At 50.5% G+C, this 22,613-nt stretch overlaps 1 protein-coding gene across 1 annotated transcript in view; it reads left to right on the top strand.

The window, feature by feature from the left end:
* Window positions 1-22,613, top strand: part of CAPN8 (calpain 8) — an 82,588-nt gene that overhangs the window by 45,478 nt on the left and 14,497 nt on the right. The window contains 9 exon segments of the mRNA XM_082390058.1: window positions 389-474; window positions 3,182-3,256; window positions 3,980-4,140; window positions 6,868-7,043; window positions 10,502-10,513; window positions 13,184-13,417; window positions 16,689-16,757; window positions 19,272-19,328; window positions 20,891-20,953. Coding sequence (XP_082246184.1) covers window positions 389-474; window positions 3,182-3,256; window positions 3,980-4,140; window positions 6,868-7,043; window positions 10,502-10,513; window positions 13,184-13,417; window positions 16,689-16,757; window positions 19,272-19,328; window positions 20,891-20,953 — 933 coding nt within the window.

The raw sequence follows: 22,613 nt of genomic DNA, 5'->3' as shown, positions 1-22,613 counted from the left end.
ATGCCTCTGAACTGCCCAGCTCCATGCCTAGTTCATACTGCCTGCTCAAAAAATGCTAACTGCTCTGCTCTTAGTATTTGTTGGAGGCACTGATTATCAATAGGTCTCGTATATTAAGACCTGAGTCAGTCTTAGTCAACTATCAAATTTTAATCCAAGTTAAAGCAGATAGACACTTGTTTTTATGCTGGACTTACTATTTATTCAACCAGATTGTGGAACATAGAGTAGTTAGCTAAGGCTTGAAAACATGTGTTAAAAGAAAATAGAAGTGGTTGTTCAGGGGCATTTGAGGAATGGAATGCGGGTCCGCTCAGGCGAGGACATGAACACAGGGCAGCAGGGGTACGCGCGGTGATTCAGTTGCCTTTGTCTGTGGCCCTTGCAGGTGGATTTCCGGGGCCATCCAGAGAAGCTGATCAGACTCCGGAACCCGTGGGGCGAAGTGGAATGGATGGGGGCCTGGAGCGATGAGTAGGTTCCTTCCTCCCTCCGCCCGTGCTCACCTCCCTCTGCGGGAACGCATCATCCAAACACGCAGCGATCGTGAGACCCACGGTGGAGTACTCTGGGCAGCACTTTCCGTCCACAAACCACACGGCCTGTTCAGAAAAGAGTGTTAGATGGTTCCAGGTGGGGAAAAGCCAAACAAAATCCACTCAGCTGTAGTCTTCGATTCCTTGCTCTGCTTTGGCACTTGCAAGTTTGGCAGCTCAGTGGAATTTTGCTGAGCGCCGGAGGGTTGGCTTGTTTTCTACCTACCACCGCGGTCATCCAAAGGTGAGACCCATCAGTCTCGATCGGATTCTTTCCACTCCACAAAGCCTGGTCACTCTGACAAAGGCCAAACCCCTCAGCATCAAGAAGAAACGTGCCTAGAAAGAGGAACTGGATCCTAGGAGCCATGGGCCGCCAGAGGCAGTGAGGATGAATGGGAGTGGCGCCCGCTCCCCCAGAGCTCATTACGGGCGGGTGTTGATCTCTCCCGACAAAGCCATTAATGAACGGAGGGGCCCAGACCTCTCACAGTGGAGAGTGGCAGCCAGTCAGAGATGGGGCCTGGACACAGAGGCCTCCTGTGGTGTCCTGGGACAGCTGTGCCCTGGAATCGATGCCACCGTGGTACAGGAGGATGGAGAGAGCACGGCCCAGTTTCCATCCTAGTTAGCACTGCTGGCACGGGGGAGGCAGGTCGGCGCTGGGGAAGGATGGAGAATTGGCCAGTGTCACTGATGAAGAGACACCAGTATTGGGAATGGTCATAATAACAACTCGCTTCCCCAGCACATCCTTAAGCCTCGTATGTATCTCATACGTGCTGCCCACACTGATGATGCCACCAGGGCTTTGGAAGGGAACTTTATTACATTTATGAACTAATCACACATCATTAGTGCTCGTAACTGGTACTTCCCTTCAGGTTTGTGTCATGAAGAAACACATGTCCCCGGGGCCATGGATCGCCTCTTATATTAAAGATTTTTCATTCTCCTGCCTATGATGGAGCAAAGCCCAAAACCTTAGTTCTGCCAACTGCCCCAAAAGGATGTCATGGCTGAATGAAATTGAAACCCCGGTTTCGGCCATTTTAAGCAGCAGCTGCTTCCCAAGCTGCTTACGGGGCTTATATGACTTTATCTCCTTTCCCCGATGCTGCTCAGTCCCTAACAGGCTGGGACAGGTCCAGGGGTGTGAGGTGACGACAGGCAAGCTCCGCAGGCTCCATCTGGAGACGCAGCCGGGGGTGTTTATCCATGGCTGCTGGGGGAGGAGGGCACTGCTTCTCTGAGGTAACATCCCTAGTCTCAGCCCAATGTCTTTAAATTAAAACTTTTTTTTTTTTTTTTAAGTTTCAAGAAACTAACTGGGAGATTTAGGTCAGATCTCATATTCTCCAGCTAGTCCCCTAATCTTTGTTTGTAACAAGCACATTCTGAGGTTTGGCTCTTTTTTTTTTTTTAAATAAATTTATTTATTTTATTTATTTATTTTTGGCTGCGTTGGGTCTTCGTTGCTGCGTGTGGGCTTTCTCTAGTTGCAGAGAGCGGGGGCTACTCTTCGTTGCGGTGTGCGGGCTTCTCATTGCGGTGGCTTCTCTTGTTGTGGAGCATGGGATCTAGGAGCGCGGGCTCCAGTAGTTGTGGCACGTGCGCTCAGTAGTTGTGGCTCGCGGGCTCTAGAGCACAGGCTCAGTAGTTGTGGCGCACGGGCTTAGTTGCTCCGCAGCACGTGGAATCTTCCCGGACCAGGGATCGAACCCGTGTCCCCTGCATTGGCAGGTGGATTCTCAACCACTGCGCCACCAGGGAAGCCCCTGGGGTTTGGTCTGATCCAATGACTATTTCCATGAACTAAATAGGCCCTGGGTGCTCCCCTCCCTGATTGCTAGGGGTCCTGAGAGCCCCCCTGGAGGAAGAGGCTGGGCTTGGCTCTGCCCCAGCTTTTATGCAGCGACGGGGAGGTCTTCACGTTGTGCTGAAAGCAATGAGGGGAGGGATTATTTAAAGAAGGATCTGGATACTGCTCAGTTATTTAGCGTTACATACGTATTTCAGGAAAACCTAACTTCTTAAAGGTCAGGTAGCTGGAAATGGCATTTCAACAAATTATGTGGGTATTGCCATGGAAAGGCCGCCAGCAGGAGGCCTCACAGGGTGACATTACTTCATGGAAATTGTCACAAAACTGGGCCTGATTGTCATTTTGCAGGCTCAGGAAGGGGACCATGTTCATGTGCCCAGAGATGCTCAGACCCTCTCACAGTATCTTCACTTCAGACTGATAGATAAGCCAGAAGGACGTCTCACCAATTGAGAAGGGGTGGAGTGGCCTGTGACGGCCAGTCTCACAGCTCCTGCCTTGGACTTGCCCAGGCTTGTGATCAGGGCCTGGGGGGCTGAATCAGACATGAGTGTAAAACTTGCCTGGAGAGTGAACTTAGAGCAAAGCCATGGCGCAGTGTTCCTGCTGCATGTCTGGGGTCACCCTGCTAGTGCCCATGGAGTCCCGTCCCTTCCCCCAGGCTACACCCCCCTCCCACCCCCGGCTATCATTTCAGATTCCCCATTTCTCAGGGGGAAGTTGAGCTGCAGTAAACAGCTTGCACTGCAGCGAACCCTTCAGGAATGATCACCTCTGCTTCCTTTAAAAAAAACTTTAAATTTTATTCTTTCTTTCCCATTGCACTAGAGTGGAATTACGTAGATCCCAGGCAGAAAGAAAAGCTGGACAAGAAAGCCGAGGCTGGAGAGTTCTGGTGAGAGTCATCTGCGGGAATGCTGTCCCCTTAGTTGTGGGTCCGTTCCTGGTTCACAGGTGGGCAGCTCTCTCTAGGTGTTCCAGGAATTCAACACGGTTCCCAGCCAGGAGGTCTTCTTTCTCCTCCCCCTTTTACCCCAGAGTAGTTCTACCTCCGTACCAGTACGTCTAAAGCATTGAAACCAAGATATGTGGGCCTCAACACGGATTAGCTATCAGCTTGTCTTCCTCAGTTTCCATATCTTTCCAGTGAAATAGGAGAACTGTTCCTATCTCTTTAAGTCCAAGAGTTAGCATAGCATCAAAATAAGATAACTTCCTTCACCCATGGGCTAAGGAAGATAATAGGGACACCGCTAAGAATATGACGTGGTTTAGGGGCCATCTCTAGGCTCCCACTTTAACACCAGTTAGATTTAAACAGGAAGGAACTTGGAGGTGGTGGATTGGTTCAATTTACCTGCCAGGGTCTCTCCAGTTTATGGTTTAGTCTCTTTGCCTGGTTGGTTAGACATGAGAGGGGGTTCTCTAAGAAAAATGGAGACCCTAACAATGGTGAGGAATGTGGTCAATGACCCCTGCATATTTGTACAGTGGGCTGCAGGAAAGACGCGAGTTAGCCCACTGCCTTTGCTCCGTCCCGTGCCCAGGGGGCACGCCTTCCATCACTTTTCCAGCCCAGCTCTCTCGACTGACAGCCCACCGGCCCCTCTGCCCCCAGGATGTCTTTTTCGGATTTCTTGAGGCAGTTCTCTGGGCTAGAGATCTGCCACCTGTCCCTGGACTCCCTGAGCAGCGAGGAGGTGCACAAGTGGAACCTGATTCTGTTCAGCGGGTGCTGGATACGGGGCTCCACTGCCGGCGGCTGCCAGAACTACCCAGGTGAGGCGGGAGCTGCCGTGCTCACCTTCTCCTGGCTTGTCCTCCCAGGGCTGGGCATCCTTATATGTTAATCTGGGGACAGTGCCTTTGCACTCTGTTCTCTGGCTCCTGGCACCCCTTGGTGGCGCAGCTTCTCTCTGGGGCTTGGAGGTCAGGGCAGCAGTGGTGGGTGGTGCCTCTGCACCCATTCACCCGGGGCCTGATCTCAGGTAACATCATTCTTCAGCGTCTGTGTGTTCAGACTATCTCTGCTTCGCCCACCTGCCCCCTGCCCCCCAAGGCCATTCTTCTTCGTACTAACCATGCTCTTGTCACCCTGCACCAAGGCCTCTTGTTTTTCTCTGGGGCTTCCTCCATCCCCATGTGGCCCGGCTGGCTGGCAACCGACCCACTGCGCCCTGGGACAGTGGCTGATGGTGCGCTAGAGGGACACGGGTTCGGCATCACTGTATCAGTAGACCGCATCCATCCGAGCGGACGTTCTGCTTTGTTTGCACCTGAGTCAGACAGCCTGGGTCAGGGGTGGCCACACACAGGATGTGCGAATGGCCACTGTCTGCTCCCCTGGTCGTCATCAGAACTCCCTCCCTGGTGGGGATAGTCTGGCGCAAACCGCTGCCTCTGCACTAACCCGGGCCCTCATCTTATTAAAGGTGGGAAGCCTTCCCTGTTCGCAGGAGACCACTAATACCTACACATATAGGCTCCTCCTAGGTTGAATCAGCTGAGGCAGCAGCAGAGGAAGAAACTCCGAAAAACAACCCCACATCTCTAAGGAGAAATGAAAGAAAGCAAAACCCACCCTCTCCACTTCCCAAATCCCCAGGTCCCACGTCCCTCCTGGTCTGATGTTAACATTGTTAACTGACTTCGACTTGTAAGCACTGGGCCTTGTTCTCACCACAGAGCTCATCGCAGGCCTGTGCTCAGGGCGTGGAAGCAGCATTAGAATAAAATCCCATGTGGGTGCAGTCCTGGGTCCTGACCGGGTCTCTTGTTCATTATCCCCATCCAACCCGAACTCCCATTTCTGACGGCAGAGATGGAAGGAGGGTGGTCCTTTCCTGCCACTGTCACCCAGATGCCCGGTCCGACAGCTCTGGGACCCTGGGAGGGTCGTTTCCCTGTTCTGAGCTTCAATTTCCCAATCGTCAAAGTGGAGGGATAATACCCACCTTCAGAAGCGCTTTGTAAATGGTGTAGTGTTATACAAATGGGATGTGTTATTTTTATGACCCATTTTCTTCTTCTAGCTCTGTTAAGGAGTAAACAAAAAATGTAGGGATTGCAGTAATGTTGCATTTGGGAGAAATTAAAGTATGCTCACCATTAGCAAGCTCTTAGAAAATGTGTAGGAAATTTGCATGGATCATTTCGGGAGCTCAGAATTGTAGGGCGTGCCTAAGGTATCTGTCTGCACGAAATCGCTACCCCATCTGTGCTGTCAGCTAGCTGTCGGGAAGAGATGGACTCTTCCTGCCCTTTGGTAATGATGTAAGTATAGAAGATTACAGAATTGTCTCTGGCTCCTCTGGAATCGACAGATATTTGTTTTAAAATCGACACACTTGTGCCTTAGATAAAAAAAAAAATCTGGAAGTGGAAGTTCTGGGAAGGTGGAATTGAATAAGTAATTTTATTGTTAAGAAAATATAATAACCAGTGGCTCTTGGTCACCTGTGAATGCCTTGTTATTGTATCAGGTTGGACCCTTATCTAGAGGACCTAAGCACTCCCTCCTTCCCCCACCCCTTTCTTCCCCCAGGGCACATCGTTATGGAAATTATTGAGGCCCTGGCATGGAGATGGCTGTTAAGCCTATCTTCCTCAATCATACTCTGCCACTTGAGTCTGTCATAGAATTGCTGTGTGCCCCTGGATGACCCATTTGCCCTCTCTGTGCTTTGGCTTGTACAGTCACTATTTGGAGAGATTTTTTTTTTTAAGGTCATATTTGAAATGAAGCAGTGTTTTAAAATATCCATAGGTGGTATGGCAGGCATGCTTCTTAATCGCCAATTATTATTCCTCGGGCATTATTAAATGACGTACTCTTGAGGGAGTGTGTCTCATCACTGGCTGCAACGCTGCGCCATCTAGTGGGGCCCCTGGATCAATGGACAGAGGATCAGCAATCATGGCTGTTTCGGGCTGTGATCTGAAGCAGGGGCCCGTCAGACAGGCTTCCCCGGGGGGCAAGAGTGGTCATCCTTTTATAGTCTGTCAGGAGAGCCCTCCTTGGTAGCTAGTCTTTGCTGGACTTTGTCCTCATCTGTCCCAGGGACCTGCTTTTACCCCCAGAGACCTCCTTCCTCCAGGAGGTGGGTTCATCTTCACAGGCCAGTTCTTCACAGGCTGAGAACAGGGAGATGTTAATCATTTCCCCAGAAGACTTGGAGTTTCCTTCCCGGGGGGACCCAGTGTAGCCCTGGGACCACGGGACCTTGAATATCCCGTCAAGTATATCTGGGCCCTGGTTGATCAAATGGACAAGTGTAAAGTTTCCACATGCTGTGGGGGGTGTGTGCTGGTGTGTGGGTGGGGTAGGGAGATAGGAGGAAATGCTGACCACCTTGTAAAGCAAACTTGCCAAGGCCTGCTTACCCAGCACAGTTTGGCCAGAGTTATGCTTTCCTTGGGATGATCAAAATTCCTCCCTTTCATTCTGTTCTTCCCGATCTCTTCACCCCCCCTGGGGGGAACCACCATCTCCTGAGTGACTTCTAGCCACTTACTGGACCAATCCCCAGTTCAAAATCTATTTGGACGAGGTGGACGACCACCAGGAGGAGAGCACTGGTGAACCCTGCTGCACGGTGCTGCTGGGGCTGATGCAGAAGAATCGCAGGCGACAGAAGAGGATGGGACAGGGCATGCTCAGCATAGGCCATGCTGTCTACAAGGTACTCTGGAGCTGGGGTCAGCCGTCACGGCACGCCTGATGTCTTTGGTCAGAATATTCTGGCCAGCAATTGAAGCGAATCTTTCTTATTGTTTGGATGTTCCTAATCAAGCATTTTCCTTGCTCCCCAAAATGCCTCCCCCAGTGGCCTTACTGAGGCCTGAATTCCACAATTAGAGATTCATTCCTTTGGCTTAAACCTCCACTGTTAACACTGAGACATGTAATTCATTAAGCTTTGTCTGTCATTGAGGGTTCAGTGTAACTACACTTATTAGACTCTCTCCAGGTATAGGCTTCTCAGGGGACAGGAGCCAAGAAGGTGACACAAGGAGTATGAGGACATCACAGAGTGGGGGAAGGGAGCCAAAGACAAACCCTCTTTCTCCCTGGGCAACCTTGAAACACTTGTTGGGACACACGAGGCATGGGCTGGGGTGAAAGGATCCCCAGGTCATTTTCAGTTCTGGTGTCTCTGGATTGAAGGTCACAGCTGGTTCTGGGCTCAGGCTGTACTGTGTGGCTGAATACCCCAGTTTGCCCTGTAACCACCCCTCTATAGATTTCACAGCCTAACAAGTAGGTTAAAGCAAGACCTCTGGGTCCTGACAAGCCTAGCCAGGATCAAACTGGAATCCACTTATTTTACATAGGCAAAGACTTTTTATAACGAATTCCAGAGGGATTCATGGTGGTTGCTTTTATAGAATTTTGTTAAAAGTGAATTTCTTGGGGAAAATACAATTCTAATCAGAAAAACCAAGAGCTGGCTGGAAGCCCAACATCTCAGTATACATAAGTGCATGAAAAAGAAGTAGTGTAATAAGAAACCAGTAAGGAAAAGTGCAATTGTGAAGCTCATGTGAACTCCAGCCCCTTTCTTTCTCTTATTTTGGAACTTAGGGCTTTAGAGTTTAGTGTGTGTGTGTGTGTGTGTGTGTGTATGTGTGTGTATTTTGTGTTGGAGGAATGGGAGTTGGAAAATAATCGCTGTTTGATGGCTGGAGAAAAGTATTTCAAATAAATAAGCTCCAGTTCTACTCCAGCTTATCCCTTCCATCCCCACCTAGAATGTAAGTAGCACCAAAACAGATTTTTTGCTTATAGGGATAAAAAACCAAGAAAACGCTTATCCTATGCATATCAATTAAACACTTCTTTAGGGCGCACCTGCCACGTGCCAGGTGCCGTGCTGAAAGCTGAGATCCAGAGGAATAGCACAAGGTTATCGCCCTCAGGGCGCTCACAATCTAGAGGGGAAAACCACACACACTTCACTAACTACAGGGCAGGTCAGATCTGCTATGACGGGGACCAACACGGTGAGCTGAGGTCTCCTCAGAGAGGGATAGCTTCGTGGATGAGGAGAATTTGATCAGGGCGTCAAAAAATGAGCTGGATTTCAAAGGTGGACGAGGGAGAACATTCCAGCCATAGGGGACACCCTGTGCTTCTTGACAGCTGGAGAGGAAGTGACAGTTTGGGAGAGCAGGCAGGAGGCGGGCATGGCCAAAGGGTGGGCTGAATGGGGACTGTGGCCACCAGCTCTTCATCCACCAGCTCTACCTTCTATAACCAGATCAACAAAGCATTCTTTCAAAGGGACGTGAGCTAACACACGGAAATAGCTTTGTGGGCATGGCGTTTGCTCTCGTAAATAATATATACGGCATGTCAATTTTTCAGACATTAGTTTACAGCTGCTTATAAAATAACCCCATGGATGTGATCCGTGGACCTTCTTCTTATAGCCAGAGGCATATAAATTGGAGCATGACATCTGTGAACACAGCCACTTTAACGTTAGGGTGAGGAAGGTGTACAGCCCTGTAGGGAGTGTCTGAGGGTAGAGGCAGTGCCTGGGCTTGTAGAAAGTACCTGGTGTTGGAGAGAGGGCATGCAGGGATTGCAAAGGATACCATTCTCTGACCCCTGGAACTGCCTCTTCTGGCTTTAACTGTCTGCAAACTGGAGTCTGGTCTGAGGTGGGAAAACTGACACTGATTGAGGAACAGCCAGAAACCCCCAAAGAAAAGCCCTGCTTGTCTGGCCTCCTCTCTCTCCCCTGTTATCTTCCTGCTGAGACAACAGGCTCCTGCCACACAGGCCTGTCATTTGCATTCAGGATCTTGCATTTCAAAGGTGACTGTCCCTTTCCATCCGTCAGTGGGCGAGGCTGGCGGGCTCTCCGGCCTGGATGCTGCGGCTGGGGACTTGTGCCACCTGAAGCCTGGCTTGCTGGCTCAGTTCCTGCCTGGGGACTCTTGGCAGTGGATTCAGGGCATATTGCCTGCGGCGGTGGGCGGGGTGAATGCAAAGACAGCTGAGGTGGTTGAGAGTCCCTGCTGAGGGGGTGAAGGCGGTTGGGAGGCCGATCCCCCAGGACCTCTGCTCTCCCAGACAGCTGGGGCCTCTGCATGGGGGATTTTAGCTTTAGATGCAAACTTAGAGGAGTGACAGTGACTGCAGACTTTTCTACCTCTGCTGCCAATTATAAACGGGGGTGCCAGAGTGAGGATGCCAGCTGATCCAAATTTTCCCTAATTTTTTTCCCTCAGAGTTGGCAGTTGCCCACAGACCTAAGCCACAAACAATGCCCTTCCTGCTCTTCTGGTCAAAAGAGCCTGCTTGGGAGGGGGCAAATGTAGGAAAAGGACAAGGGGGGATTGAACCCTCTTCGGAGTCTTCTCTGGCATGGGAGGGCTCCCACTCTGCATCTGGTATCTCCTGTGGGCATCACCATTTCCATTTGCAAATAATAGGACGTAACTCTACCTAGACTAGTGAAAAAGGAATTCACCAGCTCATGTCACCAAACCCAGGGAAGGACAGGGATACTTAGGACGGGACGTGCCTGCTCTCAGGACCCTTTCTCTTCACATCTCCCCTCTGGTGTCAATGCCATCTTCCTGGTCTGGCTTTCTGCACAGTCTCTCTAATATCACCCACATAAAACAAGGGGGCCCCTTCCCTTAGTTCCAATTCGAAAATACTAGAGAAGTCTGTGATGGACTCAGCTTGGGTCACGTGCCTATTCCTGGACCAATCCCTGTAGCCAATGGTGATTAAATTATGTCTCGAGTTGAGTGAGACCCCTTTCTGGCCAAGCCCTTGATCTGGAGGCCAGGTCTGCAGGTCTGTAAGATGTTAGTTCTCATTTAAACCCCAAGGTTAGTACTCCTCAAACATTTGGGATCCTGGTAGATTATACAATATGAAAATAAAGTAGAACCTTTTTTTTCCTTTTGGATTTCTAGGGCTCAGTAGTCTACAGATGGCCTTGAAAATTCACCAGTGACTTTCCAGTTTCAGAAATGCTGATGACTCACTTTAGCACAGAATTCCTCCCAGTGGCCCAGGACTGCACAGTCTGTGGGCCAGATGTGGGGAGGGACACAAGGGCACAAAGGGAGGCCCACGGCACCCTCAGGTGACATGCTCTTTTCTCCTGCCCTGTAGGTCCCCAAAGAGGTATGTGTACACTGATGGAGATGTCCCCCTTGGTAAGGAACAGCTGGGCTGCCTTCGTGATGGGCACCCAGTGGCATGTGCTTCCTCTGATGGAAGCCGGTTCTCCCACAAACCAACTCCCACAGGATCCGGTGAGCTGCTAACCCTGAGAGAGCTGGTAAAGACACTTGGGTCCCACCCGCCAGGAAGGGGACAGTGGTGACCTTTGCCCCTTGTGTGCCTGGTGGTCTGATCCAAACAAGATGACTGTAGCTCACTTAGGCTCCTGTTTATCTAGCTGACAGAAATAAAGGCCCTGATATCTGATAAGAAAAGGAAGCACCAACTTTATCTTTTTGGCTCCCAGCTTTTCCTGCGCCTCCTCAGTGATTTACAGTTGGGTTAGAGAGACATGTCATCAGGGTCGTACTTTCATCTGCGGTTTCCTGCTGCGGTCCCAGGCCTCACCCAGCTATCCCGGCGGCCTCGTGGGCAGGGGCTGGCGGGGTGTGCTGTGAGACTGCCTCATCCATGCAGCTGGCACACAGTCAGGCCCCAGCTCGTCCCAGCCCAGCGAGCCTCTCGTCGGCTGCACGCTAGGGACACCTGGGAGGTCTTAGACATCTCCACGCCCACACCAATTATGGCAGCATCTCTGGGGTGATTCCAGTGTGCAGCCAAGGTTAGGAACCACTTGTTCTGTCTGGGGCTACCCCAGCCGGAGTCTACTACTCTAATTATGTAGGGGTACGTTTGCCCTGCTGTGCTAATCCCTGCTCCCCCGGGTTCTCAACCTTGGCCACCTGGTAGCACGTGCCAACGAGGCCCAAGTTCACAGGTTCCAGCCTATGCCTTCTTCCAAGGCTGCCGATCACTGGTCTACCCTGCCTGATGGCTCCCAAATGCATATCATTGGTTATGGAGGCAACAGACAAGAGGGCAGGGATGATTTAGAGCATGCCCCTCTTCACTACCCGAAAGTAATTAAATTCAAACGTGCATTCAGTCTGATGGATGGTGGATCCCGTCAGAAGCGGCCCGTTTATGCGGGCGAGGTCCTCTGCACACACAGTGGAGGCTGCAGGAGCATCTCCCGGTGCTCTCCGCGCGTCGCTGTGGAGCCTGTGCTCTGCAAGTGCCTTTGGTCAGTGGTTCCAAGGCCTGGGGGCTTGTGAAAGCACAGGCTGCTGGGCCCCAGCCCCAGAGTCTCTGATTCCGCAGGTCTGGCTTGGGGCCCGAGGACTTGCACTTTCAACAAGCCCCCCAGGGGTGCTCACGCTGACCCTGGGCCCACACACTCGTGGCTGGGCCAGGCCACGGGGAGGTGCGAGGGCCAGGGCCCTGGTGGCACATGCCTGTGTGGAGCCCCCAGTAGGACAGAGGGACCCCAGCTCCTGCCTCCGTGCTCTCCACCTCTCACTCTGGCCTCCCAGGTGAGGCTTCTGCAATCTGTCCCACCCCTGGGTTCCTGCTAGAACTCAGTTTGCCCCGTTCCCTCCCCACCTCCCACCCCACACTTCTCCTTCTCCCCTGCTGGTCGCCTGTTTCCTCCCCTCGCAATCATCAGGGAGGGCAAGAATGACATTTAGCCCCTTAACACTTGGACTCAGCCAAGGCCTTGCTGGCCACGCCCCCAGCATTCTGCCCAGAGTAGAAAACTTCTGGTGGGGGGGATCCCAAGACTGTGGCTGCTCTAGTGCCCAGGTCAGCAGGGGCAGCCTGGGGGGTCCCGTGGAGTCCTGACCAGGGCAGTGGATGCAGGTGGCCCTGCCTTCCTCCCCTGCTTAGCGGACCTGTGATCCAAAGAGGGTCGGGTGACCATGAATAGACCCCGTCTACCCTGGGGTGGGCAGTCCAGCTCTGGGTCACACAGAAGTCACAGCCCTTGCAGCTTACCAGCACCTGCGCTCTGTCACAGGCATCTTGATGAAGACTGGTCATGAAGATACAGTGCAATGGGGAGGCTTAATTACAGCAATAATAACACCGGCAACAGTGTTTTCAAAGCACTCTGTAGGCACTAATTAGCCCATGGCATACGACCACAACCTCCCTCTCCCTCCAACAAACAGATGGGTCTTGGGGAGCATCTTCCCCCTCCCAGGAGAGCCAGGCCTCCCTCGGGGTGGCCACCCCCTCTGTCTGCCTCCCTGCCCCGCCCCCCTCCCCCAAATCTGATCACCCCAGTTACCTTGCAGAGCAATTTTCCAAGCCAGGCCAAGGTTAGCAGGCCCTTCTGGCTGCTGTTGCTTGGGAACCAGGATTTAAGCCACAGGCCTGTACTGGGGAGCTCAGCGCCACCCCCCACCAGGTACAGCTGCAGAGTGAGAGTCTGTTGGATTCAATGAGGGATGATTCATGAGGACAAATATCCAGAGAGAAGCTGAGCACACACACTGAGCACACCTGCTGTCCAATCCTTCATTTAAGCGGGAAGAGGGCAAGGGGTCTGGCCAAGGTCAATGGCGTAGTCAAGGTCAGTGCCTCAACCTGGGCTGGGCCCCCAGAAGGTGCTCTGAATACACTTGATGATGGACACACGGTGAGTTCACGACAGAATCCAAGGCTTCCTGATTCTCAGCCCAGGGTTAAAAATCAACTGTCCCTAAATTAGTGCGATAAAACCCAACTCTGGGGCCTTCATCTTCCAGGATTTCACAAGACATTGACCCTGACTGTTGCTTTGCACAGCTGGAGAGCCACACGGATGAGCACCTGGGCCGGGACTTCTTCCTGGGCCACCAGCCCTCCGCCCGCTCCAGCACCTACGTCAACCTGCGCGAGGTCCCGGCACGTGTGCAGCTGCCCCCCGGGGAGTACGCGGTGGTGCCGTCCACCTTCGGGCCCTTCAAGGACGGCGACTTCTGCCTGAGGGTGTTCTCGGAGAAGAAGGCCAAAGCCCTGGACGTGTCCTTTCCCTCCGGGGTGGCGGGGGTGACAGAGGGACCCGGCTCCGCGCAGGTGCAGGCCCTGTCGCTGTGCGGGACCCACCCCCGGCTCCCAGGAGAAACTTGTAGAACACTATAGATCTCAAGGGTGCTTCACTAGGTGTCCCGCTCCTGCCCCTACACCTTGGTCTGTAGGACATGGGGGAGTTTTCCTTAAAAAAGGTCAAGGCTAGAGAGAAAGGGAACCAGTAACAGCCCGGTTAGAGCGTTTTCCTTGCAGCAGGGATGGGCAACGCATAGAGGAGGATCTAGATGAGAGCACCGCCTCTTCCCCTTACACACACCACACACACACACACACACACACACACACACACACGCCACAGGGATAATATCTTCAGGGGACTTAAGACTTTATAGGAGACAGGAAGAGCCATTGCCCTTGCCTTCAAGAACGTCTGTCTTCCTCCCTTCAGAAATCTCCAAGACTTGGACAGCTGGACATTTAAAGGGCCTGCTTGGAATGGGGGAGGGAAAAAAAAAGCAATTGAACAAACACACTAGAGAAGGGTTGCAAAGATGCTGTCAACATGTAATATGACAACAGTAAAATAATACCTGTTTTTGCCAGGTTGCCTTACCATTTCCAAAGCGTTTTCATGTATATTTTCTCAGGGCAACAGATAATTCCACTACGTTAAGGTCCTTGAGAGCAAGAACCATGTCTTGTTCACCACTACATCTCAGACACAGATACAGAACAGTTCCCAACATGTGCCAGGTGTCCAGTAAATATTTTTTTGAAAGAGTGAACGAACTGAAGTACCATTTGCCATACCATGTATGCCATCATTTAAAAGCATCTTTCTCCCTGGTATCCAAAATCTCCCCTGTGTGCAATGACATAGTGGTGAAGTACCTGCTATGTACCCGTTTGTGCCCGTGTCCATTTTTTCTTTCACTTTTTAAAAATAAATTTTTATTGGAGTATAGTTGCTTTACAATGTTGTGTTAGTTTCTGCTGTACAGCAAAGAGAATCAACAATACATATACATATAACCCCTCTTTTTTGGATTTCCTTCCCATTTAGGTCACCACAGAGCACTGAGTAGAGTTCCCTGTGCTATGCAGTAGGTTCTCATTCATTATCTATTTTATACATAGTAGTGTACAAATGTCAATAGCAATCTCCCAATTCATCCCGCCCCCCCCTTCCAAGGGGGGCTTGTACTTTTCCTATGCTTTGATATTGCATGTTTTCATGTATAACTTGTGTAATTTTTATAAATACAGTATTTTAATATCCGCATGATTCCTAGGTAAGAAGGCCATAAAGTTGCTTTAATAGAATCCTCGCTATTACTGCAGTTGACTTCTATAGCCAGGACCCTCCCAGTCCCTGAGGAAGAACACTAGACCTGGAAGGCAGGAATATTAATGCGGGTGGTGTAGAGCTGGAGAAGGTGGGTCTGAGCAGCCAGATCAATCCACAGCCCTGAGATTTATCTTTACTGAAATGTATGGCTCTAGTCTATTTCTTCCTTTTTTAGAGATTTTTTTTTGATGTGGACCATTTTTAAAGTCTTTATTGAATTTGTTACAATATTGCTTCTGTTTTATGTTTCGGTTTTTTGGCCATGAGGCATGTGGGATCTTAGCTCCCTGACCAGGGATCAAACCTCCACCCCCTGCATTGGAAGGTGAAGCCTTAATCATTGGACTGCCAGGGAAGTCCCTCTTTCTCTCTCTTTCTTCCCCCCTCCCTCCCTCCTTCCCTTCCTTCCTTCCTTCCTTTCTTCCTTTCTTTCCAGTTCATACTTATTTTCCCCCAGAAAAATAGAATATTACTCTAGGTTCAGAATTTGTAGATTTCACACAAGATTCAGATTATCGTATATTTTATTACATGGACAATATAAAGCTTTTATATTTTATTACATGGACAATATAAAGCTTCTACAAAACCACTTTAAAATCATACATGTGTGATGAGAAGTATTTATCATTTCTTCTAAAAACTTTAGATGTATCTTTGGATTTACTCTTCATAAATGTAAACAGTATGATAGGCATTAAAACCCTCGTGTTATCGACGAGGAAGCAGAGCCCTGGCGAGGTTGAGTTGCAGTAGGATGCTGAGAGCAGCTGCTCTGGGGGTCAGACTGGTGGGCGGTGAAACAGCGCACGAGCTTGACTTTGAATCCTGCCTCCACCATGTACCAGCTGTGTGATCTTGGCCTGTTACTTAACACTTTTAAACCTCAGTTTCTCCACCTGTGAAATGTGGATAGCAATGAGACCAATCTCATAGAGTGCTCATGAGTATTAAATGAACCAGTCTATGTATAGTACCTGACAGGTAGTAAGTGCTCAACAAAGGTAAGTACCGTTACTACTGCTGCTACTCTTAGTAGTACAGTATCATTGGGCCAGATCAGGCCTTTTGTACTTTTCTGAGTGATGGTTTTGGAAGAAATTGACTTGGTTTTCTGAAACTCTTCAAGACATCTGGGAAACGTGTGACTTTTCCCTTTCTGTCTGGTGATGACAGTTGAGGAGTTTCATTCCATTTTGCAAAGAGCCCATGGTCATATCAGAAAGTCTCTGGACAGTCATTCATATAATGATTAGCAATTTTCGAAGGACTTTGACACACATTAGTTCTCATTTGATTCTCAAATGACCCCATGTAACAAGCCTAGTTAATTTAACACTGGACTTGAGGAAATGGATGTCAGAGCCCTGTGATGGAGTTTCGTAATTGGTCAGTGTGGTGTTTGAACTCCTGTCTTCTGGCTTCCAGTTCTGCTGTTTCCACTAGGCTGTGATTTTAACTCCTTTTTAATCATGTTGCTATTTCAGAATCTGGTGAAAGCTAAGAAAACACATGTTAACGTTACTCCCAATTTTCATGCAATATCGGAAGTTCACAGACCCCTTGAAGGTCATCAGTGAATCTCTTAGGAGCCCACAGACCCAGACTGAGATTCTCTACTGTCCGTGTTGCCACCGATCTCTGAAAGCATTTCAGGGTTGAAATAAGAAATTCAGGGCTGGTGGGGATCACTTCCTCACATCGCTGAGAGAGGAAGCCCCTAGACCCCTGGACCTTGCTGGATGGAGAGCTCCTGGGGCCAGGACCTTGGACCTCTCCTGTTTACTGCCACGTGCCCCCATCCAGCCAGTGTCCGACACACGACAGATATGCGACAGATGTAGTGAATGACTAGCGAATGAATTTTAAATCTTCGTCTTTCATTCTCCTCAATGAGTCCCATCTCAACTTTGCAATTGCCCTGCCTTTTAGCCACACCCCAGTGAGGTGGATCAAGAAGACGGCCAGCTCAGGAGCCTGTTTGAGAAGCTTGCAGGGAAGGTGAGTAGAGGGCATAGACAAGCTCCCGGACGGGCAGGAGAGTGATCTGGAAAGCTCAGCTCACCTGAGTGTTTCCCCTTGCATCTCCGTGAGTATAAATGATGAGGCCGCAGGTCTCCGGTCCCCCAACTCTGTCTGTTGCCACTTCCTGTCTTAAACCTGAGGCCTTTCCTGCACTGCTGGGGAGAGGAAACTTGGGACCAAGGCCACTTTTCTTGCTGTGTTGACTGCTTTTTGAGAAAACAGAAAATCCGAATCTCCAGGTCCTGCCAAAAGCCTTTCTGTGTGTAAATTGGCCCTGAGGATCAGAGCCCTGACTTTATAAAAAGCGGGGAGGCAAAACTTCCCTATATCAATATCCGTCAGAGATGAGGGGAATCGCTCAGCCCAGGTGGCAGGCGGCTCAGTTAACCTGGCCTGGCATTAGTGTTCACCGGCCCGCCGCCCTGCCTGCCCTCAGGGACACCAGCGGAGCTTGGGCTGCGGAATTCAAGTTGGCCCAGGTGCCGGCACCGCTCAGGGGCCCATGGGGCCAGGGGAAGACGCTGGTGTGGCCCCTGCTCCTTCCCTCCCTGTCCTGCTGACTTAGCTTATTGGGATTCCTCACTTATGTGAGGCCATAAGTCAGAGCAGACTCAGGGCTGCAAGAGTCACAACTGGCCCCATAGATACAGTGAATGCACGGCTCTTTGAAGGATAATAAGGTTTTACCAAAGGGCCTTGGAAGGCATCCGTCATCTTGGGCTGCCATAACAATGTACCGCAGACTGGGAAGCGTATGAAGCAGAATAAACAGAAATTTATTTCTCACAGTTCTGGCGGCTGGAAGTCTGAGATCAGGCATGGCTGGATTCTGGGGGAGGGCCTTCCTCTAGCTTGCAGACGGTTGAAGTCTCACTGTGTCCTCACGAGGTGGAAAGAGGGTGAGGGATCTCTCTGGGGTCCCTTTTATAAGGGCATTCATCCCACTCAAAAGGGCTTCACCCTCATGACCTAATCACCTCCCCAAAGTCTCTCCTCCTAATACTATGACATTGGGGATTGGATTTCAACATATGAATTTTGGGGGACACGAACATTCAGTCCATAACAGAAGGGGAAAAACAATGCTCTCCACCCTGCAGGGAAGCTCAGAGCCACTTTCTAGACTTAAGGATAGAGTAGAAGAAAATACATCAGAATCCTTGCAGAAAATAAAACCTGGGAACAAAATTCCTTTAGATAGCCATTAAAAAAGGCTTTGCAAAAATGAGTCAATCTGTGTTTTAGATGGGTGCTCAGACCAGTGTTTTCGCTAACAAAACCTTGTTGCCTTAGCTGCCAAGGGACCATATTTTATTTAGAACATCAAGACTGATAACAAAGTAAAAGTTCCTATTTGTATAGTTCTTCATGTACCTTATCTTTTCTCTTCTGCCTGGTGGGACAGTATCGGTCACTGTCCCTGCTCTGCGGGTGAAGGGTCAGGCACAGAGAGTTAAGGAGTTTGCTGGGACACAAGGCCCAGTGAGGGACAGGCCAAGATCTCAACATCCCGTTCTTGGCCTGGAGGCTTTTCAGAGGGTCCCCAGGTCTTACTATTGGGACTGACCATGCCGTGCCTGAATGAGGCCAGCTGTGCTCACAGGCAAGGCGGTCCTGTGCAGCTCCCACCTCCCTGGTTTCCAGTAGAATAGCCTGGGCCTGGCTGGTGGAGGCGGGGAGAAGTGGGGCCCCATGGGGACAAGTGATAAGACCACACCTCACCAGAGGACGTAACTTGGCTAAGGTCACATGGGGAGTAAGGGACGGAGTCACGACTGGAACCCAGACCTCAGTCCAGCGTCCCTTCTCTGAGCATCATTCATCGTGCTGCCCGAGGTCTGCCCTCCAGCTCAGAGTTAAGGGACGAATCGTCCTGCTGGCTCAGTGTTTATCCCAAATGCACGTGGGAAATCCTACTCCCCTAAATCTCTACTTCCAGTTTGAGACGGGCTATGCGTGAAATAGCAATTCCCATAGGTGCAGTGGGGAACGCGGGCACTTTGGGGTGAGACAGTCTTAGGTTTCTGCCACTGGTGGCTGGGAACCCCCAGGAGTTACATCACATGGAAGTGACAGTCACGTGGTGAATCTATATGGTGTTTAGCAATCGCAGTTTGCTTAACTCTAACATGGGTGCAGAGCTGTTGTGAGGGTTCGAGGATGTTCCACATCAGGCGTGTGGCCCGTCAGCACTGGCTCCTGTTATTGCTTCTTGCCCTGTCTTGGTCTTGGGTTAGGCAAGCCCGGAGAAAGGCAGCAGGCACCGTGTGCAGCCTTCTGCAGAAGGTGTGCCCCGCTCACGCCATTAATATGCACTTCCAACCCGGCTATGGGGGCCCCAGAGAAACTGTGATTTGGAGTTTTATAAAGATGTCGCAGCCTTTTAAAATCATAGAGTCAGTGGACCTGGTGTCTGACTCTACATGAATTTAATGTCTTGAAACGCTTGTCAGGGCCTGACGTGATTTGCATTTGGGTTCCTCTTTCTAGGATTCTGAGATCAGTGTCAATGAACTCAAGACGGCTCTGAATGAGATGTTTTCCAAATGTAAATTCTTCCTTGGGGCTTTTCAGGAAGTCTGGGAGCCTAAGAGAGATGCTGGTGGTTGGGGGTGGGGGTTGGTAAGGATGGGTGCAGGCACTGGGCCAGGGGCACTGCAGATGGGGACAAGGGGCCTTTGGCCTCTGACCCGGGGCCCTGATTCCCTCTGGGCTGGTAGAGCGTCCAGCAGGTGGGAGAGGCTGGAGCGGAGGGGTGCTGGGCGGGATGAAGGCGGGGCTGGTGCTGGGGCCAACCGGCCCTGCAGGAAAGAGTCCTGAGTCTTGGGAGGAAAGAAGTTGGGCTGAGAGTAAGTGAAATTTCCCCCCCCAAATTAATAACTTTGATACTGTGGGAAACCGCGCAGCTTGAAGATCTTGTTCTGTAGTGCATCCCTGGGGAAAGTGTGTGGAGTGGAGGATTCTGACTGTCCTAGATCGTGACAGTTCTCCATCTTTAGACTTTAGCAAGCCCCGGGGGCTGTCAGAGGATCAAACTGCACCCAGGTTGAGGAAAGGCCTGCTCCTTCCCTCTGAACCGCAGCCCCATGTGAGCTGGCACGGAGCTGGCTTCTTGCTGGGCCCAGGGTTGGGCCAGGTTCAGGCTTCCGCCTGGTTGAGCTATGGGCATGTTCACCCATGGCAGCAGGACAGGGGGTGAGCATGCAGGATGCAGGGGCAAGGCCGGGGGTGAGCCCACCTGGGGCTGAGCAGCTCCCCAGGGCTCAGAGCCCAGGCCCAGGCTCAGAGACACCCCGCCCCGCTCCAGCTCTCCCTCCTGCCTTGCAGAGAAAGAGCCCAGGGAAGAGGAGAGGATCTGCAGGGTCTTTGGCTCCTTCCTGCCTTGGCGCTCAGGTGTGGGCAAGGTGAGTATGGGGCCAGGGATGGCTGTAGCTCCCAGGAGATACCTGCAATTTAGCAGTAAGGATAACAGCTGCCGTTTGAGAGGCTGTGTTTGAGAGGCTGTCATGGTTGAAAGCTTGGGCTATGGAGACGGGTGGCCTGCGTTTAAATCCCAGCTCTGCCTGGGTCGTGTGATCTTGAGCAAATTATTTAACCTCTCTGGGCCTCAGTTTCCTTATCTATAAAATAGGGATGAAAGTATCTACCACATGGGGTTATTTTGAGGAGTAGAAGTACAGTGCTTAGAACAATACCTAGCCAATAAAAAGTTAGCTGGTTTATTAAGAACTTGCCATATACCAAGCCCTGTGCTAGGAAGTTCACTTACATTATCTCATTTTATCCCCTATTAGCTTTGGGGGCAAGTACTGTTCTTATTGAGGGAGAAAGAAACCAAAGCTCAGAGATATTAGTTTGCTGAAGTCCCGGTGGCTTGTGAGTAGCAAAGCTGGGGTTCAGACACTGAACCCCGATGCTGGTGCCCACCTGTACCACCCACAGGGGGCCCTGCCCAGGAGCCCGCCGCCATGCTCTCTCCTTTTTGTGGCGCTCACATTTGGCTCCGTACTCTGGCTGGCGTCCTTGGTGGCTTCCTACCAGGGAGATTATTTCCCCTGCCTTCAAATGATCCTGATTCCCTCCCCTCTTTTCTATTTAAATATTTAGGAACAGACGTCAAATTCGATGGATTCAACATCAACACTTGCAGGGAGATGATCAGCCTGATGGATGTATCCTTTAAATGTCACATTATTTTTACTCTGATCCTGATTTTCATGACTCCTCCACCTTTCCCAGTGAGATGGAGGCAAGGGAAAGAGGGAGAAGGGAAACAGCATTTTCTGAGCATATGGCAGGTACTTGCTTGAGCTGTAAAGAAAAATGTCATCTCATTTTTGCTCCTCAGTAAGCTTGAGATGATCTGTTTTACAGGTGAAGAAACTGAGGTGTGCCGTGTTGACGTGACTTGTTTAAAATCCTTTCATTCAAAGACCGCAGCTATGTGGCATTTGTGACCCTCCTCCTGTTCATCACAGTATTCCTCCCACGAGGCTTCTCCCTCCTCCCTCTCCCTGGCTCTTTCTATCCCCATCTGTCTTTTTCTCCCAGTACTGACATGGCCACCACCAGTAGTTGAGAAATATCACACAGGATAAAACCTGCTTGTCACTCTGACCCAGTTTAACCCTCGCTGTGTATTGAAGAATGAGTAAGAGACTTGGGGAGGAATGGGGAAGGTTAGGGCATCCTAGGTGGAAGGAACAGTTTAAATGAAGCGCAGAGTGGGGAAGTGTGGAACGTCACTTACTTGAAACTTGGCCCAGGTTACCGTTCTCCATGGCGCTGCTGGTGAAGGTGATTTCTTTGAAAACTGGAGCCTAGGAGGGTGCTTCTCAGTTCTGAGGGCTTCTTCCGTGATAAGATCTGATGACCTTTGGGGCGGGAGGAATGAACTGTACTTACGTAGTAGTCATGCAGAGGGGTCCTGGTTAGCCAGCACGCGTGTGCTGCCCTCTGCTGGCGGTGTCAGCCACGGAGAGCGAGCGCTATCCTTGTGGTCCCAGAGCTTCAGATGCTGGGACTCTCCAGCCCTGTGTCCTTCTGTGAGGTCTGCATGGTCCACAGTTTAATTCGTGAGCCACAAAGAACTGTTAAGCGTCGATTCATTTTTCTACAGATAGTTCCTTGATTTCCGAATCATTCTTCTCAAACCTGCCTATAGACTTAGATTTGAGGGTGACCTTGTAGTCGCTCACTCATTGTTCCCAGTGGTATTTGCATTTTCATGGCTCCAGGAGGACCGTGACCCAGTCATTCTTCAAGAGGGTCCGTTCCACGGTTTGGATGCTTTGGGGCAGTGGTTCTGAACCAGGATATGCAGCAGAACTGCCCATGGAGCCTTGTGTAAATATAACTGCTTTATTGAGATATAATTCACATACCCTCCAATGTACATCCAATGTACAGGGTACAGTTCAATGGTTTTTAGTATATTTACAGAGTTGTATAAACATCACCACCCATTTTAGAGTATTTTTATCACCCCCAAAAGAGACCCTGCACCCATATTAGCCGTCACTCAGCTTTTCCTCTCAACAACCTGAAACCCTCTGCCCTACAACAACTTTGTCTTTATAGATTTGCCTGTTCTGGATATTTTCATGTAAATGGAATCATATAACATGTGATCCACTATAGCATGTGTCAGCACTTAAAAACCATGGGGTTTTAACAATCCAGTTGCCTGAGTCTCACTCCTGGAGATGCTGATTCATTAAGTCTGGGATGGGGCCTGGGAGTCTGTAGGCAATTCCATCTGGGATTGAGGATTACACTGGTGCTCTGGGACAAGGGCTTTGGAACAGACAGGAGTCCAAGTTCTGGCTCCAC

Source organism: Balaenoptera borealis, assembly GCF_965194805.1.
Source record: "Balaenoptera borealis genome assembly, chromosome: 1".
In the NCBI taxonomy this organism is placed as follows: domain Eukaryota; kingdom Metazoa; phylum Chordata; class Mammalia; order Artiodactyla; family Balaenopteridae; genus Balaenoptera; species Balaenoptera borealis.
This window is presented reverse-complemented; position numbering and strand designations above follow the sequence as displayed.